The following is a 23,959-nucleotide window of genomic DNA, read 5'->3' as shown; positions in this document are numbered from 1 at the left end:
GGGACTGACCGTTAGGACTAGCTCTACTCTGGCCAGCGGAGCTGCTACTGTTTGGGAGAGAAGGTGCCTTCTACTGGACACCTCCAACCCCCCGCTCAGAGACTCTTGTCTCCGGAGAGCACGTCTTTCACATCAACACATGAATACCTACAGATACTCACTGCTGACTACTCAGACATTAGTCACATGATCAGGATTGTCCCTGATTTCTATGCACTCAATCTCCTCCCTCTCTCTCTCCCTCTCCCTCTCCCGCTCCCTCTCTCTCTCCCGCTCTTTCCTCTTCGCCCGTTTCTTCTTCTTGTGTCTCTTTTTGGAAGGCGGGAAGAAGGTGAGGAAGACGGGGAGGATGACGAAGCAGTGCAGCAGTGTGCAGCCTGCGGTCAGCAGGGAGCACTTGAACAGTGTGTAGGTCAGGTTGGAAGGCACAAACACTAAGGGCATTATCCCAATCACAAAGCAGGAAGTGTTCTGCAAGATGGCTGCCCCGTGCTCCTCCAGAGCCAGCTTGATGCACTGCGTCCTGGTGTGCTCTGTAGCTAGTACAAAAGTGTACAGATGTGGTGCACAGTGATCCATGGCAAAGTTGAGGGTATAAATAAGGCACAGGATTGAGATGCTGTCCATGCCAACATTCCAGAGAGTCATCAAACCCAACACACCCAACTCCACAGAAGTGACCGTGAGGATGAGCCAGAAGTTCCCCAGCGGGTTGATGACCAGGAAGAAGGTGAGGATGAGGATGGTGAGTACGCTGAAGCCTGAGGTCAGAATGGGCGAGATGACTGAGGAGCTGTAACGGTCCATGAAGACAAAAGTGGGATTGAAGGCAATGAACTTGATGCTGTTAATCAACATCAGTGGTCGAAGTTTCTCCAGAAGCTCCACCACCTCCTCACGCTTCTTCTCGGTGGTGCGTGCCACTAAGTACATGCGTGAGGCGATGATGTCATACTCATCTGTCTCGCGGTTTTTGGAGAAGATGATGTCCTCAGTGAAGTGCTGGTACTCCGGGCTGCGCAGGAACGAGCCCTTGAGGATACTGATAAAGTCACTTTTGGTGGACGCACTCACGTTCACCACCCGTAAGTAATGGAAAAAGTTGTCCATCCAAGAAATTTTATTGAATCCATGACTCAGAGTCTTGAGATGCTCTTGCACAGTAGAGTTCCAGTATTCAATTGGTTCATAAATGTAAAATCCAATTACAGGACTGTAGTTACTGAAATACTTCTGCTGGGTCAATGCATATGAAACGCTTGGAGAGTTACTAGCAAGCAAGTTTACAATGTTGGATCCATCACTAATTTGTAAACATCCCATAAATGAAAAAGAGGCATAGATGAGATACAGAATCACTACGAATGGTTTGACATAAGTGTTAGTAATCCATTCAGTGTAGTGTTCGCGGAGGAAGTGCTGGATAAAGTGGTTCTGGTAGGGCAAACTGTCATGGTGTGTGGACAAGTCATGCCCATCACTCATCATAGTTTTAAACCAGGTGGGCTGGCGGTCCAGATACTCCACTGATGGGATCTTACAGCAGAATACACTGTGGTACCTGTTCTGCTCCAACTGTCCAGCGAAAACCAGGCAAGATCCGTAAAAAGAGAAAACGTAAAAGTAGTTGACCAGGATTGCCACGCACATGCTCTGGCAAAAGATCTTGACAGATTCGATGTTGGTGAAGGGGCTGGCTCCCATGCCAAAGGTGATGATGTAGAGAGAGCTGGTCATAGTGTAGCACACCATCACGTCTGCAAACGCATCTGCCACACGCTCTTTGAAGGGCAGGTTCTCCCTCGTCCTCCTCCAGCCCGCAAGCAGCTCAAACACACCTTTGGTTCCATGGCCTGAAAGACAGAGGACAAGATAATGTGAGGTTCACTGTTCAGTGTTTACTTTGATTAAGCACCGGAAATGCACTGATTTTATTTTGGTAATGGTCACATTTTCATATGATGCTTTTTTCTACCTTCAAGGCTTTCAAAGACCTTTACATCAAGGAACCCAATGGCGTAGGTTTGCACAGGGATGGTGGGGATATGTCACAACAAATACTTGGGAAAGACAAAATAGTCCCTATCAGTATTTGCCATTTTATTTTAATAAACAAAAATATAAATGTATATATATGTATAAATGTGATATTTTTCCAAACTCAATAGTCAATTTGACACGTTTTAGTTCATATTTTGTTTATTAGACGTTCTGAGATGTATTCAGTGATATGACGACAGGGTTACCCCTGCCGCTGTTTCATTGGCTGCAGCAGAGTGATGTCATTAGTGGAGCCTAAACTGGGGAAGCGGCAGGACAGGGCCAGCACCCGAAGATGGCGGCTTGAGCAGGCGTGAGTGAAGATGCGGAGCACCAAACTTTGAAAAAATTTCTAAAGGAACTTACTTGGCTTCATCTTCAGTTAAACTTGTCTTATAATGAATGAGTCACCACGGAAAAAGAGACTATCGCCACAAGTGCACCTCCCAAACAGAGCCCTAGTCATGCGCTGTTCGCAGCCAAACTCTATTAACAATATTCCATGAAAAAAATGTCTGGGCATTCCCTCACAAATATCTCATCACCAAAAGCAAAGGAGAATGTGCTACAAACTTCTACATCACTGTTATCCGCTAAAGAATCATCTTAGAAGGGCAATGGACACAAACTGTACATTTTGCAAACTGAAAAATTAAACCACCTCTCACTTATTTTGGACCTGCCCAGACTCTGTGTGTTCAATTCATAAAACATATGGGGGGGAGGGTTAACTGATAATGTTTTTTATATATGCCAGTGTACACAGACTTTTGAGGTGAGGTGGGTGCAATGTGTCTTGCCCAAGGACACAATGACAATATTCATTTTTGGGATCTGGAATTGATCACTCTACCAATGATGATATTTTGTATGTAGCCTATATGGATAGTAGTGTTGGTAGAAGTAGAACCAAGTGAAATGATGATATCTCTTATGACCTGAAAAAATAAAAATAAAAATAATTGACATTGCATTGATTTTTTTCTTCTTCTTCTTTTTTTTTTTTTTTTTTTTGCTATGATACTGCAATTGTTATAGAACATTGTGTGTTTTGCTTGATATCATACAGAAGTTTTAGTACCGTGACAACATTACCTGTGACAAACTGTTGAAAATATGTTGTATTATGTTGTAATGTTTCCTGCTTACTTCACCATTTGGTCAGTTTACAATATGTCTGGAGAAATAAGAAGTAGATAGCCTTAACTACTTCATATATTATGATAGGAATTAAATTGTAATGTAGTCTCTAAAGTTTGCGTTCTAGCTGTGAAGATAATTGTCATAGTTTTGGTGTATCGCCCACCTCTTCTCATTAAGGCTGTGGAGCTGTAGCATGTTACAGTCCCTTCCATACTGGTTCCAGCAGGAGGGACATTATGTTTGGCTATATTCAGTTTCATCGCTGAATGCAGTGCAGCTCTGTGATCATTTAAACATGACAGAGTGATTAGGCTGTGGTAGCGTCGCCTCTCGTCTAATTGAGTTAAGTCTTGTGATGTCTTCCTCAGTGCGGTAAACAGCAGCCTCATTCATATATCCCCCCAGATTTTCACTAGAGCAAAGATTCAGAACAGAACTGAATAAAGAGTGTTCAAAAACATTGGCTCTATAGTGCAACTTCTCCCACACAAGAATATCCAGCCACCCACTCGCTGTGCGTTTGTGAAATACCAGCACAGATCTGCTTATCACTGCATGGGAATTAGCTGCTTGGTCAGATTTTGTTTTTGTAATGATTTTGTTGTTACATGTTAATACACATCTCACTCTTTTTCAGGTATTGTGTGTGACATACATTCGTTATTTTACATTTTGTGCATTGCAAACTGTAATATTGCTCAAAAATGGTTTAAAAGGATCTATTGATTTCCTGTTCAGAGAAGCGATCTTCGGGGTTGGATTTCACAGTTGCAAGCAGCAGATTTTCAATTCTGTGTTATAAAATTTGACATTTTTTCATTTTACATGCATGACCTGGAGTCTGATTTTTAAAAAAAAAAAAAAATCACAAATAAGTACAGAGCTGTGGATGGAGAAGAACTGAAATGGCTAAAAAAAACTCACATGTTGGATGACACAGGATTACTCAATATGCACAAATCACAACTCAAAAATCAAAACACAACTTTGAGTAAGATGAAAACCAAACCCATACATTCTGGCTTTGATTGGTTACAGGTCACAGGCCATTTCGGGAGTTTGAAAAAGTATTTTTGTTCTGCAGACTGCAACTGAAGGGTGAAATATATACTAGTAATTGCATAAGGTAAAGCTATGAAACCATTTTTCTCTGGATTTTTATACAGATCAATATCAGTCTGAACCCCACACACTCCGAGTCTCTAGTCCAGTCAAACGTGATCGTGCAGTCAGATTTGTCTTTTTTCAGTGACACATGTGAAACGAAGGAGCTCATTGGTCTCCTATACTTTCAAATAAAATCAACTGAATCTCACTGCGGATTAACGGTTTAGTGCTTTGCTAAATGATTCTGAAAAAATCTGCCATGTTTTTTGCCATGCGTGTCCCTGACTGACTAATCCACCTGTCAGTCACACCCATTTGAACTCGGAGAGATTCATCAGTGACCAGACTCACATCTTCACAAAGTACTGAAGAAGTGTGCATTCTGGATCCCAAGGCAAATGAAACTACACAGCCAACAAAGTTTATTTAGTAGAAGATTTTGCGGTGTGGTTTTATCAACATTACATTTTACTGTTTGTCATGAAAATACCATTTAACCGATCCTAAAAACGGACATTTCCTCCTATCTGCACAGTATAATGTCAGCATGTTATGTCAGTGTTCTTTTTGCTTTTTCTTCATCAAATACAGTTTATTTTCCAAAACAAAGTCCACATTGTCCAGTCTTATTCCATGTTGCTGGTGGATCCGTTCCTGTGACAGCATTATAAATTTCCTCTTGTTTGACAAAGGAAAATGTTAATTAAGTCGAAAGGATTATGCCTATGTAATGAGGCGGCTAGCTGGCTCTTCCTGCTTTTAGTTTTATTAAGCTGAGCCGCAAGACAATTAGTTATTGTCAGCTGGTTTAGCACAAACGCAGAGGGGACACTTTCCTCCATTATAGCACAGGCATGTGTGTTATTCTGTGCACAGGGTGTTAAATGAAATGTCATTTGGTGGGCATGATAGGAAAGCACCATGATTCAAGTTAGCAGGAGGTTTGAGATAACAGTGGTTTATGTTTGTTATATTTTGACCATATTTTAGGGGCCAAGATGGCTCTGGGTACAGCAAAGATTTATAAACACATAAGACATGTCTTGAGAAAGAAGAAACATGGACAATTTTACCAATAGTCCTGTTCTTATTTTATTTTAATATACAACTAGAACCCCCAGATGTAAAGTGTTGATATAGTGGAGTGGTTACCGGTACTACCAAAGTGTACAAGGATTGCGTATTTTGTTCCATTTTATTTTACACATGTTTGAATAATCCTGTATTATGAGTCAGTCTACAGTACTAGCCAGGCTGGCGCCACAGTGCCTCCACTAAATTTCATTTCTCTCCAGCGACTAGGTCAGAAATTGGAATACACTGGACGGTTTGCAAAAAAGTGCGAGTTAGGGCACCAGCCAATCAGTAAAGAGCCATACATTCTGTTTTGGCAACAATTCCCGAGATCGAGGATTTAAAGCTGGAATGTTTGGTAAATTTTATCAAGGGGAAAGACGGCATTGCCCTTCTTCCTACGGGATCGAGCGAACGAATTCTAATGCTGCGAGGTCAGACCACGAAGTGAAACTGCCTGATGAATCAGGCTATCAGTTTACATACCAAAAGCTCAAAATGCTCTGTTCCACTTTGTGATGTCATGAAGCTGTAGGTTTCAAGTTAACAGCTACTTTTTTTTTTTTTTTTCAGAAGAAATAGGCTGATATGATCCACATGATTCTAGCAAAGTATGGAGTTTATGTATGTATGGAGTTTAAAAACACACTGGAGCACTTCCTGTATTACCACGTGTCACCACAAGCATACGGTGGAACAGCGTGTTTTCTTAAATATGCAGGGTTTGTGTGCTAAAGATGTGTGAATGAAACAAAACACAACTCCAGGTCTGTTTGTGATGAGGATTCAACATTATTACCTAGATAAAAAAAAGAGCGTAATATGGGCCCTTTAAAGGTTGTATGGAGGATTTTTTTTTTGTTTCAAATTGTCAATGATAGCATTATAGAGGTGCAGTAGCCTTGTAATTATGATGACCAAAAAAAGAGAATAAAAATTCATCAACTCTGGACGTGGTGGGGCTAAACATTTGCCAATAGATAACGACACTGCCTCGTTATCTGTTAGCTGACAGGCTGTCAATCAATCTCCCTACGTTTCTAGCGTAACTGACTTGCCTGCGCGCCGCCGGTACGTGGTTTACGTACGCCTGTCACGCAGTCCACAGACGCTGTTTACTCCACCAACGCAACAGTTCTTAGCGGCTTTTTTTGACCTATATCTTCCTCGCAGTTAGCACAAAGTTTGTTGCAATGGCAGACAAGAATCCAGGAGCAGTTAGCCGCAAAAGAAAGTCCGTTTTTGAGATCGCTGAAAGAAGAAGACAAGGGGAAAAGCAGCGAAGCCAAACTAAGGTGATTCTTGAAGATTCATTCCAGCGATGGCGCGACTGAAGCAGACGCAGGGTCTAAAGACTGACGCACTGGTCGCCAAATTACTCCTGGACAGGTCACTTCTGCTTATTATGAAAACGTACTTTATTTCCAAGAGCTAGTCAAACGTTTTTCAGGACACGAAAGCGATATCCTATGTCTGAAAACGTAATTTTCAAGGCAAAGAAAGAGTCCGCTTGCTGCTGCGTGTTGTAGCTAGTTCATTCGCACTGAATCTCCGCGCAACCTTCTCTGCTCCCCTTTCCTGCTCCTGTCCCCGCTGCCCGTTCCGCTCTTCCCCCTGCTTCCTCACTTCTCCGGGCACGGAATCTCCGCGCACCGCTCCCCTCTCCTCTCTCCTCTCTCCCTGCTCCGCTCTTCTCCCTGCTCCTCACTTCTCGTCCGCGAACGAAATGTCCGCACACCCGCTCCCCCGCTCCTCACTTCTCCGTCTTGCCTAACCAACACTGTAGTTAGTTGTTTACAAGTCATGTGCAGCTCACCGACTGTAAACAAACCTGTTTCTGGCGTAAAGAGGAGGCGGGAGAAGGCGTTTCTACGTAGGAGCTGTAGGGGAGGGGGGGTGGTTTCACGCATGCGCAACATTTGAAAAAGGACAAACAGTCGCTGGATTTCTCGTTCCTTGGAAAATCCTCTATACAACCTTTAAGTCAAATATAAATCTATTCAACTGTAAATACATGTGCCAGTTTTCTCACTGTATACACTACTATTTGAATGTGGCGTGCCTTTTTCACTTGAGTAAACTTGTCCGCGTGAAACAGAACTAACACTGCAGATTCACACCTCTACATCTTCCTGCAGAGCAAGAGTGGTGCGAAATCTTCACCCTTCAAATGACACAGATCCCAATTAGCAGCAACCTCCTGTTCTTCTCATCTCAAACTCAAGTCTGACCTACAAGCAACTCAACTGCTTCAAATGAAAACAGCGTTGGTGTTGTGGAAAAGCCAAAATTAGAAATCAAAGATGTCTGTGTCTGCTTATTTGCACTTGTGGAATTGAGTTTTCACAAAAGTATTGTTTATTAACCTTATCGGTACACTGCAAAAAGGGAAATCTTTCCTGGTTAAAATGACAAATTAAGAAAATGCTAATTTGAGTTCTAGTAAAATCATTTACCAATAGAACAGGCCTTTTTATACTTTAAATACGAAAACGCATTTTGTTAAGAAACTAAATCCTGTGTTGTTTGAACCAAGAAATACTTATTCCATTGATAGATACTTTTATTTGTCAAATCTACTCAAATCTTATTAAATGTTCTCCTTTCATTTAAATTTACACAGCTAGTACGTTTTTCAGTGTATAACTTGATGATCAAAATATGCCAGTCTGTTGCTGCCAAATACCACATTCAGTTTTTCAAAGGGAATTATGCACGTCTCTATGTCCTCTCTCTATCATGTCCAACTTTGCCATTTTCCCACAATCCAAACACAAACAAGTGCCCTAAGTTAGCAATTATGATAATCTTGTCCGTCTTGTAGGGCCAAATTAGGAAAACCTGCTGATGTGAATGGTTGAAATCAATAAAAGCAGATGCAGGAGGCAGAAGCACGCGGGTGTGAGCGTGACTGCTGCTCAATGCTAATCGGTTTTGGAGTAAACCCAGAATTTGGACAATTTTGCTGCTCTGCTTCTAAAAATCCCAAATTCAGCTGCAGTAATTTCCAAAGGACAAACGTGCACTATTTGTTATTATTGGCCTTTAAACTTGAATATTTTGCTTTGGCATGTCATGTTTTAGAATTTTAAATAATGGCTACACATTATTCTCTTGATTCAGTGCATACTGTTTGATAAAAATTAGATAAAAACTGATGAGCTGATGTATGCAGTTTTAAAGAGCACAGTTTCACAGAAGCAATGCTTAGAACGAGTCTGGTGATGATTTATGAACTAAAAAAAACTGTCCAAGATTTCTACCTGTGATGCAACAATCCTGGGAATAATTGAATAAATGCAAGATAAACAGGATAGATCAGGGGTGTTAAACTCAAATTCACAGAGGGCCAAAATGAAAAACTGGGACTAAGTCATGGGCCAAACTAAATATTTATTGAAAAATGTCAACAACATCTGTATGTTTTCTCTTCTTTAGAGATATATACTGTTAAACCTTTTCTTATTAAAATAAATGTTTAATAATAGTTTTGATGAAACATTGAATCTAGAACAAGCTAAATATAAAACAATAACAACATTTTAAATAAATAACATCTCTATAGTCTATCTGTAGCCGGCGGGCCAGCTCTAATACATATTTGATATGATCTCATGGGCCAAATATAATTATATCACGGGCCAAATTTGGCCCCCGGGCCTGAGTTTGACATGTCTGGGATAGATTATCAATTCATATTAATATTAACTGAAATCAACCAAATTAGAAGTCCACTCTGTAACTTTTCTGGTGGACAGTACGCCTCCTCCTTGTTTCCATGGAGATGTTATTGCCTAAAATGTGCCACAGTACATTATCTCCAAGTTACAGGTCATTTCTGTGGAGAGGCGAGCTGACTTTAAGTAAAAATATTATATCAAGGCATTTCGTAGCTATAAAAACACAAGTAATTAAACAAATGCAAAATTGGTAAGAGTGTTTGTCCACTGATCCGAAGGTTGGCGGTTTGAATCTCACTCTCGACATAAAAACATCATTGATGAGCAGTCAGATGCGTGTCGGTGTGTCCTTAGGCAAAACACTTAACCCACCTCGCCCCTAGTGTCTACGTACACTGGTGTATGAATGTTGTAAAGAGCTTGGAGTGCCTTGAAGGTGGAAAAGCGCTATATAAAAATGTGATCATTTACCATAAGTTTAATGCCATACTGTGGAACATCGCAGACAAAGCAGACAGACAATTCAAACTGCATATTTTCTTCCAGTGTGAATGAAAGTAAAAACAACTTCAGGTATGTTTGTGATGAGAAAACAATTTATAACATGGCTCACAGCTCACGGTTAGAAGCCAGTTTTGCATAATATCTGTCGGAGCCTAAGAGTAAGAGTAAAACATGTACTGCTTAAGTCTCTGCAACATCCGAATCTGAGGAGATTATAGACACGACATGGAGTCTGCAGGGAAGATCAGGATTCAGTTTTGTGTTTTTGTGCCTCCCACACACACACCTACGCAAAACACGCCAATAGCATTCACAGACAAGGAAGACTGTAGTGCACTGGTGGTTTACTGGTGCACTCCGAAGGTGGAAATGAACAGGGATTCCAGAGGTGCTGTAGTGTGATGTTGTCAGTAGAATCATCAGTTTTTGGTTTATGCACTTTCAATGAAGAATAGAAAGGAAATAACATGTGTTGGTGCTGTTATAATAAAAGTGAGTGATTTTGGAAGATCATCTAATTGAAAATGTATAGATTCATATAACAATTTAGGTGTTGAAATCAAGATTTAACTCAGAAAGCACATTTATCTAGAGCTATTTTGAGAAATATATACTTCCAAACTAATTCAAGAATTGCATGCGTTTCAGTACATTATTGGTCTAAACTTGAATCATTTTACGCGTTAGTAATAAGTCTCTGTTGAAATAGAAGTTTTGTTGTTTACAAATGTTATTATGAAACCTAAATAATTACAGCCTTGACATTTTGCTAATTGCAACCATTCAATTTGCAATTTTGATTTGACTGCGATCAATCTGGCAGGAGGCCTAAATTACAATATTAATCCTCCTATAACCAAACAGCCCATTTGCACCACTGCAGGTCTCAACTATTCTCAAACTTTTCAGTGTCCCCATCTGTGTTAAATATTGTAAAATGGTGTGATGTCATCTGAAAACCAGCAATATTGGTAAAGTAATTAAAGTCACGAAGTTGTTATATACTTTTAATATTGTGTACTGTGCAATACTGCACAAACTTGACTAAGCTTGCGAGGGGTTGTGTGGAAAAGATGAGACGGTATAGCTCAGAATAGGTCCCATATGTGCTGCAGCTCTAAATGGATCATATGAGAAGTGTTTGTCACTGCTGGCTATTTCAGTCCAGAGGCAGGGGGTAGGACATAACTGCCCCTGGTCAGGATCCTGCCGACAACGCCATTATAACACAAACCCGTGTTCTCTCCTCCCAGCACCAAAAAGATACGCAGTCATTAAACGTAATTACAGCTCTAAAACTTCCAGGAGGAGCTTGGACCGCTACAAGGCATCGATCCAGTGTACTCTGAGATGACAGCAAACTACAGCGCTTTGTCACTGAGAAAAACATGACTGAGGAGCCAATATAGCGCAAATAGGTTCCACACTCACTAAAAACAGGAGCAGGACAGGAGAAAAATGGGTAAAGCTCACTTAATATTGTTATGGGAATCACGATGTGACATTATGAAAGTTTTAATTTTATTATATCAGAAAACAATTTGACAGTCAAGTAACTTTTCTGGTACTTGCTTGTCTCCATGGAGATGAAATTAGTTTAACTTGCCTGGACAATATGACATTAAACCTATCTGTCTTGAATTTATTCATTACAGGCAGAGGTGGGGACTTGCAAGTCATGACTTGGACTTGAGTCAGACTTGAGTCACTATTTTTAGGACACTAGACTTGGCTTTATAAAATGGACTAAGACTTGGGACTCAACTTGGACTTGAAGGTCAATGACTTGGGACTTGACTCGGACTTTAGGCCTGTGACTTGAGAAGACTTGATGCTTCTCCTAAAAAAAATTACAGTATATATTCCTAGAAAATACTTTTCTCTTTACAGATGATACAGGAGGAACATGTCCCTCCCACTTCTCTGTTTGGTACTGAAGTACTGTGATGTGGTGTCCTCAAATGTACTACAGTAATACAGTATATATATATATATATATATATATATATATATATATATATATATATATATATATATATCAGCAAAGCAGAAGACTTGGACTTGACTTGGACTTATGGGACAGTGACTTGAGACTCAACTTGGACTTGCTTGTATTTGACTTGAGACTTGACTCAGACTTGAGGTCAAAGACTTGAGATTTACCTGAGACTTGCAAAACAATGACTTGGTCCCACCACTGATTACAGGTGTTTTTATTGTTCCAAAAGCTCCAAAAGCTCTGGCATTCTAACGCCAACCAAGGTCTGTGACTTGGCATAATGGAGCAACCTGCTTCTATCATCCAGGCAAAGCAATTACAACACTATGGAGACAGGCTGAAAAGTTACACACTGCACCATAGTTAAATTCACTTATTAGTTAGTTTAAAAGTCCTATATTACACAAAATGTATTCTTCTGAGCTATTCACCATGTTAGAATGTTGTTACCTCATGAAAAACATACCCAAAGTTGTGCTTTGTTTCATTCTTACATTTGTGTAATCCTTTGTTATTAATATGGCTACATCTCTAAAGCTCAAAATTATCTGCTCCACCTTGTGATGTCATGAAGCAAGTTAAAAGCTACCTTTTACCTTTTGTTTAGTAGAGACGGGCAATTCCAGAACTGAAATTATCCAAATGATTTGAATGAAAGAGAATGGAGTTTAAAAACACTCCCTGAGCACCTCCTGTCACATGACATCACAAGGTGGAAGAACTCAGCCTAAATATGTAGGATTTGTGTGTTAAACATGTGTGAATGAAATAAAACACAACTCTTGGTATGTTTTTGATGAGGAAACATTATAACACAGACCAGAAAATAGCCTAATATGGACCCTTTAATGTCCCACGAGTGAAAGTCTTATCATGTAGCTTATATTATTATACACCTGAAAATGTTGGAAAAGCCAGCTATATGTATTTTAATTCTACCAGACATTACTTTACTGTAGGGTTTTTATGTGTGTCGTTGTGTGTGTGCTGGTGGGTTTATATGTGAATGTAGTGTATTGTGGCTGTGTCCTTCTGTGTACGGTCTGGACCCTGAGTCTGTAAATAAAGTTATATATATAAAGTATATAGTGTACTTTGTGATTTTGTCCAAAACCCAGATAGGTGGAGAAGATTGCATCATTAGGGCAGTCAATGTAAAAGCATATGTCAAATACAGTGAGCCTATGTTACGTTTGTATTCAAGATTTTCCAGGTCAGAGATGCTGTCATGTTCTCCATGGACTGCACTGTTCCTTTACACTCTAATGAACCCACTGGAGATGTGTGCCTAATGATACAGCGTCAGCACATCACAGCTGAGCTCACCTTCAGCCACCGAAATAAATTATCAATGCATATAAATATGAACTGAAATCAAGCGCATTAAAGGTCCACTGTGCAATATATATGTTTTTTGGTGGAGGGTTCGTCGTCTATTCGTCTCATGGTGCTGTCATTGCTTTGCCTGGGATGTTCCACAGTATGGCATTTAAAAACACACATAATTTACTTGTTAATTTAAGGGTGTTTTTATTTCTCAAAACTTCCACGGAGGCATGCATTCTGACTGGACTGGTGATGTGGCCTGATTGTCTCCATGGAGATAAATAAATAAAAATAAGTTAATAAATAAGTTAAATAAATTGCGATATTATAGAACATTACAGGAAAAAAAATAAAATCAAATACATGGAGTCAAGCAGAAAAGTTACATGTGCACTAATGCCATGCTGTGGAACATCGCAAACAACACAATGACATTACCATGGAGACAAGCCGATGATGAACCCTGCACCAGAAAAGATTTTACTGGGTATGAAAAAAAACAAAAAAAACACACAAAACTGGACTGAGATAGAAGTCATAAAGCCCATTGCAGTAATTGGTACTTTTTTCATTTCTTGATTAACAATACATGAGGGTGCTGCTGTGGTGGTACTATATTTAGTGATGCAGAGACAGGCCTAAGAGCCACTTCCTGCTAAATGTCTCATTAAAAATGAATTAGGCCCTGGAACCTGTAGGTCGAGCGCACTGCTGGTCAATATTCAGGAGTTCTCACATAATGAAGACAGTCAGGACTCGGCTGGATCACTGTCAGGGCCCAATCATCTATGTCCCAATGGACCACGCACTGTTTGTCCACTAATAACTGCCTAATTGTAAGTGAGTACAACAAATAATGGGAAAATAATTGGAGTTTTAGATAAAGAATCTAATCTTTGAAAGGACGCATATTCAGCAATTTTATGATTTATCTGGTTTAAATGTTGTTTCCTCATCAAAAACATAACCAGAGTTTTGTTTTGTTTCATTCACAGGAGTTTAAGACACACATCGTCCATATTTAGAACAGAAAACTCTCTGTTCCACCTTATGATGTCATGTGGGGATACAGGAAGTGCTCAACTGTGCTTGGAAAAGGTTTTCAATAAAGAAAGTTTTGAATAATTTGGATCAGCCCTGGAATTGCCAATCTCTACTCAACAAAAAGTAAATGGAAGCTCTTGAAAACTACTGCTTCATGACATCAGAAGGTGGAACAGAGCATTAGGAGATTTGGAGGTGTAGACAAATCAATAACGCAGGATTAATCAGACATGTGAATGAAACTAAATACAACTCCAGGTATGTTTTTCATGAGGTAACCGAATTATAACATGACTTAAAGCTCACAAGAGTCACTTTGATGTAACATAGGACATTTAACTGCAGTTTTACAATAAATTTCTGTTTTTTACAATCCTGGTTTACCCTTGTCAGGTAAAAAAAAAAAAAAAAAAGTAGCATATGGCAACAGATGTTAATTCATTAGCACTTTTGGAACAGAATCAGATCAAATCAAATCACAAACTTCAACTTAACAGAATAAAGTGAAGATTTCAGCACTTTTGGAGTCCATTTACTTTTTTATGAGATTCTTGCATCTTATCCAAAAAAATGAACATGCACATTTGAAGTCATTTTATATAGATTATAAAATATAGTATTGTTTAATGATGTATTATTATCATTATAAGCAGAAACAAATAACACTGAGCTATTCATATAAGCATCACAATATCCAAACCCTACAAATATAGTTTCAGGTTGCCCTTGCTTTTGATGAGTGAACGACAATTCTCCTGGTACTAAGCCTCTTTCAATGTTATTACCTTTTTGATGCTAGCGCCCTAAACATGTCTCCTATAACCTTTTCCTTTCAGAACACAAAAGGCAGAGCTATTCAGAGACAGGCCCAGTGGTTGAGTGGATAAAGACTGGTGGTGCTGTGGTAATGGTGAGTACAAATGGCCTGACAGTGGACTCATAAAGAACAGTATTTAACGGGTTCCTTTTGCTGCACCACAAATGATGGGCTCTGTCGGGGATTCTGTTTTCAAATGCATCAGTTAGCAGTACAACGCGATCAGAGCCAGCCCCCGAGGCAGAGGAGAGCAGTTAGCTGTAGGGGATCAAAAACACCTGCATAACAATACTAAGAATACTGAAATATAGACTATTTGGTACAGCAATGCGTTGATTCAACTAGTTCAGTTCCAATATAATTTTGCTTTAAAGGTTCTATATTATGTTAAAGTGACTCTTGTGAGCTTTTGGCCATGTTGGAATGTTGTTACCTCATCAAAAACATACCTGGAGTTATGTTTTGTTTCATTCACACATGTTTGAGTAACCATGAATTATTAGTCTGTCCTCCAAAAATCAAAACGCTCTGTTCCACCTTGTGATGTCATGAAGTGGTAGTTTTTGTGTTAATAGCTACCTTTTACCTACTGTTCAGTAGAGATTGACAGTAGAGCCCTGCACTCAGCGGGACACAAAACAGTGCAGCGGGACACATTTTGAAAGCTCATTGCGGGCGCGGCCAGGAGTGGGACTGCACAATGCAGGAGCGGGCGGTTGGGATGATAAACTGCAGTCCCGCATACTAAATATGAGTGTAAAGTAAAATATACAAATGATTAACGTATGCCTATCATACATCATTTGTGCTGGATATTTTTCTTTGGCATTAATAAAACATTTTAAGCAGCCTAAATTTGCGGATGTCGTCTAATCCCGCACACATTTTACACCTTTCCTCTTCTCTATGTTTGATAGAGCTTAAGAAAACGAACGACCCACCTTGCAGGATTTACGGGCAGGAGCAGGACAAGATATTGCAGAAATGGGCAAAAGTGGGAATGAAAATTACAATTCGTTGAGGATGCGGGCGGGAGCAGTACTGCACAGTGCGGGTGCGGGCAGGAGTGGGAAAATCTGGCCCACGCAGACCTCTAATTGACAGTTCTATAGCTGATATTATCCAAATGATTCTAGTGAAGGTGTATGGAGTTTAAAAACACAGTGGAACGCTTCCTATATTACCACATGGCATCACAAGGTCAACGACAGTGTTTTACATTTGAGAGAAGAATGTGTGAATGAAACACAGCGCCGGGTATGTTTTTGATGATAAAAGTACATTATAACATAAAATAGCGGTTATGGTCCATTTAAAGGTGCATCATGTAACCTTTTTTTGGTGGAAGGTTCACTTGCTAGTCTCCATGGAGGTGTTGGGTTAGGGTTAGGTTTAGTACGGCCTTAAACTTATCTATCTCCACAGAAACAAGTAAGTGACGTCACAAGTCCAAATTACAGGCCAGATCTGTGTAGATTAAGAGTGTTTTTCAAGGCAAGAAAAATCTGTAATTGAATAAATGTAAGATGGATAAAGTTTACTCCTATACCATGGAACATTCGAGGAAAAACAATAACATCTCCATGGAGAAGAAGCAGGTGGCAGAAGAAAAGTTACTCAGTGCACCTGTATCTGCACATTGGTGAAATCAACTAATGACAGAGACTAGAAGCAGATCTAAATATAGTAAAAGTGATTATGAAAACACTGATTAACTTAACATATTCTAGTTAAAATAAAAGATGAAGGCAAGGAAAGACAACAGTACCATGAGTGATTAAGATGAAGTGTTTTATGTTCTTCAAGTAGCATCTGAAACGCTTTCTTTAAACTTTTTTGGTCCAATAACAGCCAAAAATAGTCTTATTACATATACTAATTTAACTTGTACCTTCTACCAGTTCCAGTAAATGGTCCTTGATTGACCCATTTCTCATCCCAAGACTAGATAAATAGCATTCTGGAGGGTACCCTCAAAAAATATGGAAGTACCCATAATTCACTGCAGTGAGAGAGGGAAAAATACCTTTCACATTATATAGTAGTGTAAACTGTATTCCCCACTCGCATACCATCACAGCAGCGTGTGTCGTGATCTACAGTACAACAGTCCTGTTGAGGCACAGTGAGGAATGTGAATATGGACTTTCACTATGACAGAGCAAGATCCAGCTCATGTGATTTACGATATAGACTCCAGAAGGCTCCATCGTTCCCAAAGCCAGTATTTTTCCAATGGCACACTACATTAATTGATGTATAGTGTGTGGGTTATGATGGGTCCCTGCAGTCTTTAATATGGCGGAGGAAAGAGCCACAGCGCCACTCAACAGCATAACGTCCATAGATCCATCATCCGTCTTCTCAGTGTTACAGAGCCAGGCATGTATTCCCACCGGGCCCCTCCACGGCAGAGGACAGGCAGGCAGCAAGTCAACGCCACTCAGCCTCACCACAAGAAAACATACATTAGTTCATGGACACGATTTGGTCTCAGCATTGCACTTTAAAAGGCCCATATTACACTGTTTGGATCTATGTTATAATGTTGTTTCCTTTTCAAAAACATAGCCAGAGTTGTGTTTTGTTTCGTTCAGACAAATTCTGCAGATTTAGGCTGAGTTCTTCTCTCAAACAGTAAACACTTCCATGTTCCAACTTGTGATGTCATATTGTAATACAGGGAATACTCCACTGTGTTTATAACTCCATACACCTTCACTACAATCATTGGATGTGGCTGGTAACTTAAAAACTACGACTTCATGACATCACAAGGTGGGACACCGCATTTTAAGCATCTGAGAAGTAGACAGACACATAATAAAGGGTTACTCCAACACGTGTGAATGAAACACACAAGAGACACAACTCCAGGTATGTTTTTGAGGAGGTAACATCAGTCTAACAAAGGTATAAGCTCACAAGAATCAATTTTCCAACTTTCAATTTGATATTTTAATTATCATGATAGGCCTAGTGCCTTGCCTAAGCACAGAGTTTACATTTGTACACTGGGCTGGGATTGAACAGTCAACATTTCAGTTTGTTGGGGTTTTATTATTGGTTTCTTTGCACCCAGAAAATTACTCAAACTCGACAAAACGCTGCACCAGTTACAAACAGCTCCAGGTAGGGACACTGTACATGCAAATCTTCATAGTTGAAATCCATGGCTAATATTGCATGTCTAACACTAACCCAACAACAAATGAGTAGCCAAAGTGAAGCAGCTCAAAAGGCCTGCCTCCTCCCACCTCTGATGACATTTTCAGTCTCACATTTAGAGAGAGCAGAGTCATCAATGCACGGACACGGACGAGAGAAGAAGACAGACGCTTGAGACGGTGTGTGTGAAGAGAATGTTCCACAGACATAATACTAAAATATCTGCTATAAAACATGTAAATAAGGGAGAAAAATGTTGTATTTAGTGCTTAGGGTTGGGTAGGTCTACTGATCAGTTATTTTCTGTACCGGTACTTACATTTTGTTTACCACTACATCACTGCATCTAGAACCACAAAACAGTTAAGAAATGTCTCATAAATTCTATCAAAGACATTTTTTCTGATCTGTTATTATGTTGTTTCCTCATCAAAAACACACCTGAAATTGTGTTTTGTTTCATTTACATATTAACATTGAGTTCTTCTCTTAAACAGAAAACACTTCATCTTGTGATGCCATATGGTAATACAGGATGTGCTACAATGTGTTTTTAAACTCCTTACACCTTCACTAGAATCATTTTGATAATTGCAGCCCTGGAATTGCCAATCTCTACTGAACTAAAAGGAAAAGGTAGATGTAAACTTGAAAACTACCACTACATGACATCACAAGGTAGAACAGAGCATTTTGAGCTTCGGACATGTAAACACGTAGACAAATAATAGGGTTACTCACACAAAACAAAAACACAAAACAAAATACAACTCCAGATATGTTGTTGATCACCAGTAATTTTTGCAATGTATGTGAACAGTTTCTGCTTAGTAACTTTATAGTGCGGTACAGGACCTGCCGAGCATAAAATGTTCTTGAAAACTTAATAAACTCCTACACAATTTTAAATACAACACCAAAAGAACAAGGTTATTGTATCAAAAAACATAATTTGAATAATTCTAAAATACATTTCAAAGACTGCCATGATGTTTCAGTTTATGTCCAACAAGCCTCTTCTTTTATAGCTGAGCTGGCCAACATTGCACCATATAATCCTCCCTGCACCTGTGTATTAAAGTTGTGTTCACCTCAGACAAACCCGTGCTTTTGACTGACTAATGCTGTAATGATACACTTGTTCATATAACAGTGTAATGTAAGTGTTATTGAAGTCCCCCCAGGAGTCCAGGAGAAGCCACAGCCCACTGAGAGACTGAGGCTGTTTCACATAATGAGGTTAACTGCAGCACGCATGAGTCATAGGAGCTGCATTGGGCTTATCAAGTCTGAGCGATTCTCTGTACACAATTATAGACATCGGATAGTCCAGTGAAGAAACCACACTTTCATTAAATATTGTGATCTGTGATACAGCTTTTAAGTACTGCGATCTACTACTGCGAGTACTGAGTAATCAGAACTCATTTTTGACTTAAAGGTCCTATTTTATACAGAATTAATCTTCAAAAACATACCTGGAGTTGTGTTTTGTTTCATTCACACGTTTGCGTAATCATTTGTTATTAGTCTGTTTACATCTCCAAAGCTCGAAATGCTCTATTCCACCTTGTGATGTCATATAGTGGTGGTTTTCAAGTTAATAGCTACTAGTTACCTTTAGTTACCTTCAGTTAAGGGATTGGCAATTCCAGGAGTTTAATTATCCAGATGATTTTAGTGAAAGTGTATGGAGTTTTTTCTGTTTTAGAGAAGAAGTCAGCCTAAATATGCAGGGTTTGTGTGAATAAAACACAACTCTGGATATGCATATAGATCAGAAAATAGTGTAATCAAATCATCCTTATTTAAAATTCTCAGTTCTTAACTCGCAAAACAATATTACAATATCAGTACTTTTGCAGAACATTGTGAAGCTCCATTGTATTCTACAGTTTTGAAAAGGTGACATCCACTAGAACTGGGAACCCTTCTTGTGATGCATTACAGTTCAAATTGCTGCCATTTCAACAATAACACTTTTTATCCTTAGGCAAGCAACCCACACATATGTGCCATGTAACTCAAAACAAGGAGAATTTAAATTACATTTTCTTTTTCCTTTTACCCTCCGGTCATAATGCCATGTGGACTTCTTCCTCCCCAGACACTTCGCCCAGCTGCTCGGGATACTTGCAATAGCTCCAAGACAGTCCTTTCTTTAGTGCTGTATTTCTCAAACTGTTGTAGGGGCTGAATCTTTGTTTTATTAGAGACAAAGCTATTTAAGGCGTAGTCCTTCTTTGGGTTATTATTATAGCTTACATCTATCTAGGCCTGATAAAGTCCAGGTTTAGATCTGGTGGTACTCGGAAGGTCAAAAATGATCTTAGATGGTTTGTTAGTTTTAGAATCACAGCTTTAGAGAATACCTTCCCAATTATAATTTCTAACACATATGAAACATCTTTACTTGACTGATTAAAGGTCCTATATTACACAACATGGATTCTTATGAGCCATGTTATAATGCTTTAACCTTATCAAAAACATACCTGGAGTTGTGCTTTATTTCACACGTTTGAGTAACTCTTTATTATTAGTTGTCTACATTTCCAAAGATTAAAATGCTCTGTTCAACCTTGTGATGTCATGAAGCGGTGGTTTTCAAGTTGCTGTCTTTTACCTTTTGATCAGTAGAGATTAGTTGAAATCATCCAAATGATTCCAGTGATAGTGAAAGGAGTTTAAAGTGCAGGGTTTGTGTGTAAAACGTGTGTGAATGAAACAAAACACAACTCCAAGTAGTCTATGCTTGTGATGAGGAAATAACATTATAACAGAAAACCAGAAAACAGAGTAATATAGGCGTTTTAAGAAACATGTAGTGTGTAATGTAAAGTGCATGCTCTGAGCTTCTGTGTCTATAGTGTGAGCTGCCGTTGGGACGTCCCAGGGGAGGAGGACATCTGCTGCTCTGAGCTCCTGTCTGACAGAATTACAGACTTAATCAAGTCCTCTCCATCTCCTTCACCCTTCTCCACCTCCATCTGGATCAGACTGTCTGCCTGTGTCACGCCTCTGTCACTGCCACCGCTCTAGACACAACACAACACAGGCACTGGAGAGAGGAACAAGACAGTCTAAGTGCTGTGATTTTCAATATAATTATCTTAAGCCTGATGGCACAGATGTATAACCTTGTTTATATTTTATATAGAGAGAAATACATGTGCATATACATGTAATAACCACTGAGGACCCTTTTTGCATAAAGGTGAAGGCTGCACCTGTCCCCTGCAGTTCAAACCAACCACCCCATGACACTGAATCATTTAAATTATATTGTATTAAAGGGCCTATATTATGCTTTTATGCTTATTTTCTGATCTACAGTATATTGTATCCTCAGCAAAAACATACCTGGAGTTGTGTTTTGCTTCATACACCCCTGTTTAACACAGAAACTGGAATAGACTCTGTTTGTTTTTTTCTCTCATTTAGTTCTTCTCTCAAATAGAAACCAGCTTGTCATATCAGACACTGATACAGGAAGTGCTCCACTGCATTTTAAAATTCCATACACCTTCACAAGACTCATCTAGATCATTTTCGCCCAGGAACTGTCAATCTCTACTGAATAAAATTACATTACAATGTGGAACAGGGCATTTTAAGATTTTGAGATGTAGACACATGTAGGATTACAAATACAAATGAAACCAAACACAACTCCAGGTATGTTTTTGAAGAGGTAACAGCATTATAACATAGCTTAAAGCTCACAAGAATCTATTTTGTGTAATATAAGACGTTTAAGTTGGGTATATTTACGCATTAATAAATGGATAAAAAATATTATATTGGCATCTGACTCTACCCCCATCTAAGACGTGTCATGGCTGTTTTATCAACTCAGTTCCTGGAGTAGCTTTGTAAAAGTAGTTCTCTGGGGAAAAGAGGTTGGAGACCCCTGCACTCACAGATTGTGAAAAAAAAACCAACTCTGGACTCATTGTCTCTAAAGGCACTAATCACTGAATTACTGAGAGCTTTGAAGCAGGGATGGTTTGCCAAGTGACTAATAAGATTGGACTAAACTTACATTTCATAAATCCTTGGATTGGAGGACTACTCTGAGAAGGATTGAGATCTATAGCTACTACCAAGTAGGAGAACCCTGCCTTATAGTGATAATGTAATATTATGCAACAAGATTTATGCAAATGCAGTGAATACAAGCTGACCTACAGATGCTCACATGGAACATACACCCCATTACTCCGCCCTCCTTCTGTCTGCTCTATTCTCGCTGTGAGTCTTGTTTAAACCTGTGTGATGTGAGCTGGACTGGAGCAGGAGGAGTTGAGCCCTGGGGAACACTGACCTGACAGTATTCATAGAAACACACACACACACCTACACACACACACACACACACACACACACACACACACACACACACACACACACACACACACACACACACACACACACACACACACACACACACACACACACACACACACATGCTACTGTAGGCTACAAGAACTAAGGCTTTGAAATACACGCCAAGAATCATGCCATGCCTGTACTGTAAAAGAACATAGTTGAAAGCCAGTACTTTCAGGTTTGAATTCCTCAATAAGACAACCCATGATTTAATTTCTATGAAATATTTTTCTCCTTGACTAAAGAGGGGGTATTTTACTTGTATGGGGTATTAACTGCAAACACATAACATGTTTACATGTTACCTTTTATTGTTTTGAAAATGCTATGTTACAGTGTATTGACATGTTTTATAAGTGTCACTTTGGTTTTGGTGCACTGAGTCTCCCCTCCTTTGACTCCCCGTGTTAAGTCACTCCCCCTTCAGAGTGCTATCGCAACACAATGTGCACAACCTAGCATCCAGCTAATGAAACTACACTTTTATATATCTATGGACAGTTGGGAGCATGGATGATGTTGGCTTATGGGCTAAACACTGAATCTGTAAAGCAGGTTGAATTACGGAGCCAGGCTGGTGCCACCTAGTCCACTCGAGTAACTAGGTCAGGAATTGGAATACACTAAACGGTTTGCAAGAACCCCGGAAGTCAAGTTTGGGCACCAGCCAATCAGCGAAGCCATACATTCTGTGTTGGCAACAATTTCTGAGATTGAGAATTTAAAGCCGGAACAAAGAGAATGTTTGGTGAAGTTATCAAGGGGAAAGCCATTATTGCCCTTCTTCCTACATGATTTGGGAAAAGCTTAATGTACCAGTTAGCCCCATTAGTAGCGCATTATATATGTCATGACCAAACAGCAGCGATTGGTTACATTAAAAAAGTATCCGCCTACCATCTAGCGAACAAATTCTAATGCTGAAAGGTCAGACGGTATCTACAAAGTGAAACCGGCTGATAAATCAGGCTATGAATTAGGGCCCAGGAGAGACTAAAATACTCAGACATTCATGAATGACATCTAAGACAAAAACAAAAAAATCTCCTCCTCATTAATCTTACTGCTGTAAGTCTGGTGTATCGCCTGTAAAATGTCTAAAGTGTCTCTAATATTAATTTGGTCACATTCACGATAACATCAGTAAAAGATTAGAGAAATGAAACACCCAAACATCAGATATGAGTGTAAACAAACCACACTGACAGCTGAGGAAAAATGTTGTTGTTGCATGATCCAAGTGTAATTAATTTTGATTAAAAACATCACACTTCACATGCCCCAAGAGCTTTTGTCATTTATCTAAAATGTGTGTGTTTGACATTTCTCTAAAATTGACACTACAAAAATAACAACACATATCTACCTCATCAACTCATTAAAGGGCCCATATCACACTATTTTCTGATCTTTGTTAACATGCTTGCAGTTGTGTTTTATTTGATTCATATTTAGGCTGAGCTCTTCTATCAAACTGAAAACAGCTTGTTCCACCTTGTGATGTCATGTGGTAATACAGGAAGTGCACCACTATGTTTCTAAACTCCATACAGCTTCACTAGAATAATTTTAATGATTTCTCTGGAATTTGCAATCTCTACTGAATAAAAGACAAAAGGTAAAAAGTAAGTCGTTAACCTGAAGACTACCACTTTTTGACATCAC

General features: G+C 39.3%; 1 protein-coding gene across 2 annotated transcripts in view; it reads right to left on the bottom strand.

Annotated features, from left to right (window-relative positions):
• Positions 1–171: 171 nt before the first annotated feature.
• Positions 172–23,959, bottom strand: part of ptchd4 (patched domain containing 4) — a 37,326-nt gene continuing 13,538 nt past the window's right edge. For both annotated transcript variants that reach the window (XM_020923404.2, XM_055149616.1), the window contains exon 3: positions 172–1,853. In XM_020923404.2, the coding sequence (XP_020779063.2) occupies positions 172–1,853 (1,682 nt within the window). The remainder of the gene's footprint in view (positions 1,854–23,959) is intronic.

This window comes from Boleophthalmus pectinirostris, unplaced genomic scaffold, assembly GCF_026225935.1.
Source record: "Boleophthalmus pectinirostris isolate CB_2022bp ecotype Guang Dong unplaced genomic scaffold, ASM2622593v1 HiC_scaffold_13, whole genome shotgun sequence".
Classification (NCBI taxonomy): domain Eukaryota; kingdom Metazoa; phylum Chordata; class Actinopteri; order Gobiiformes; family Gobiidae; genus Boleophthalmus; species Boleophthalmus pectinirostris.
The sequence above is the reverse complement of the archived record's forward strand: the minus strand, read 5'-3'. Positions and strand labels throughout refer to the sequence as shown.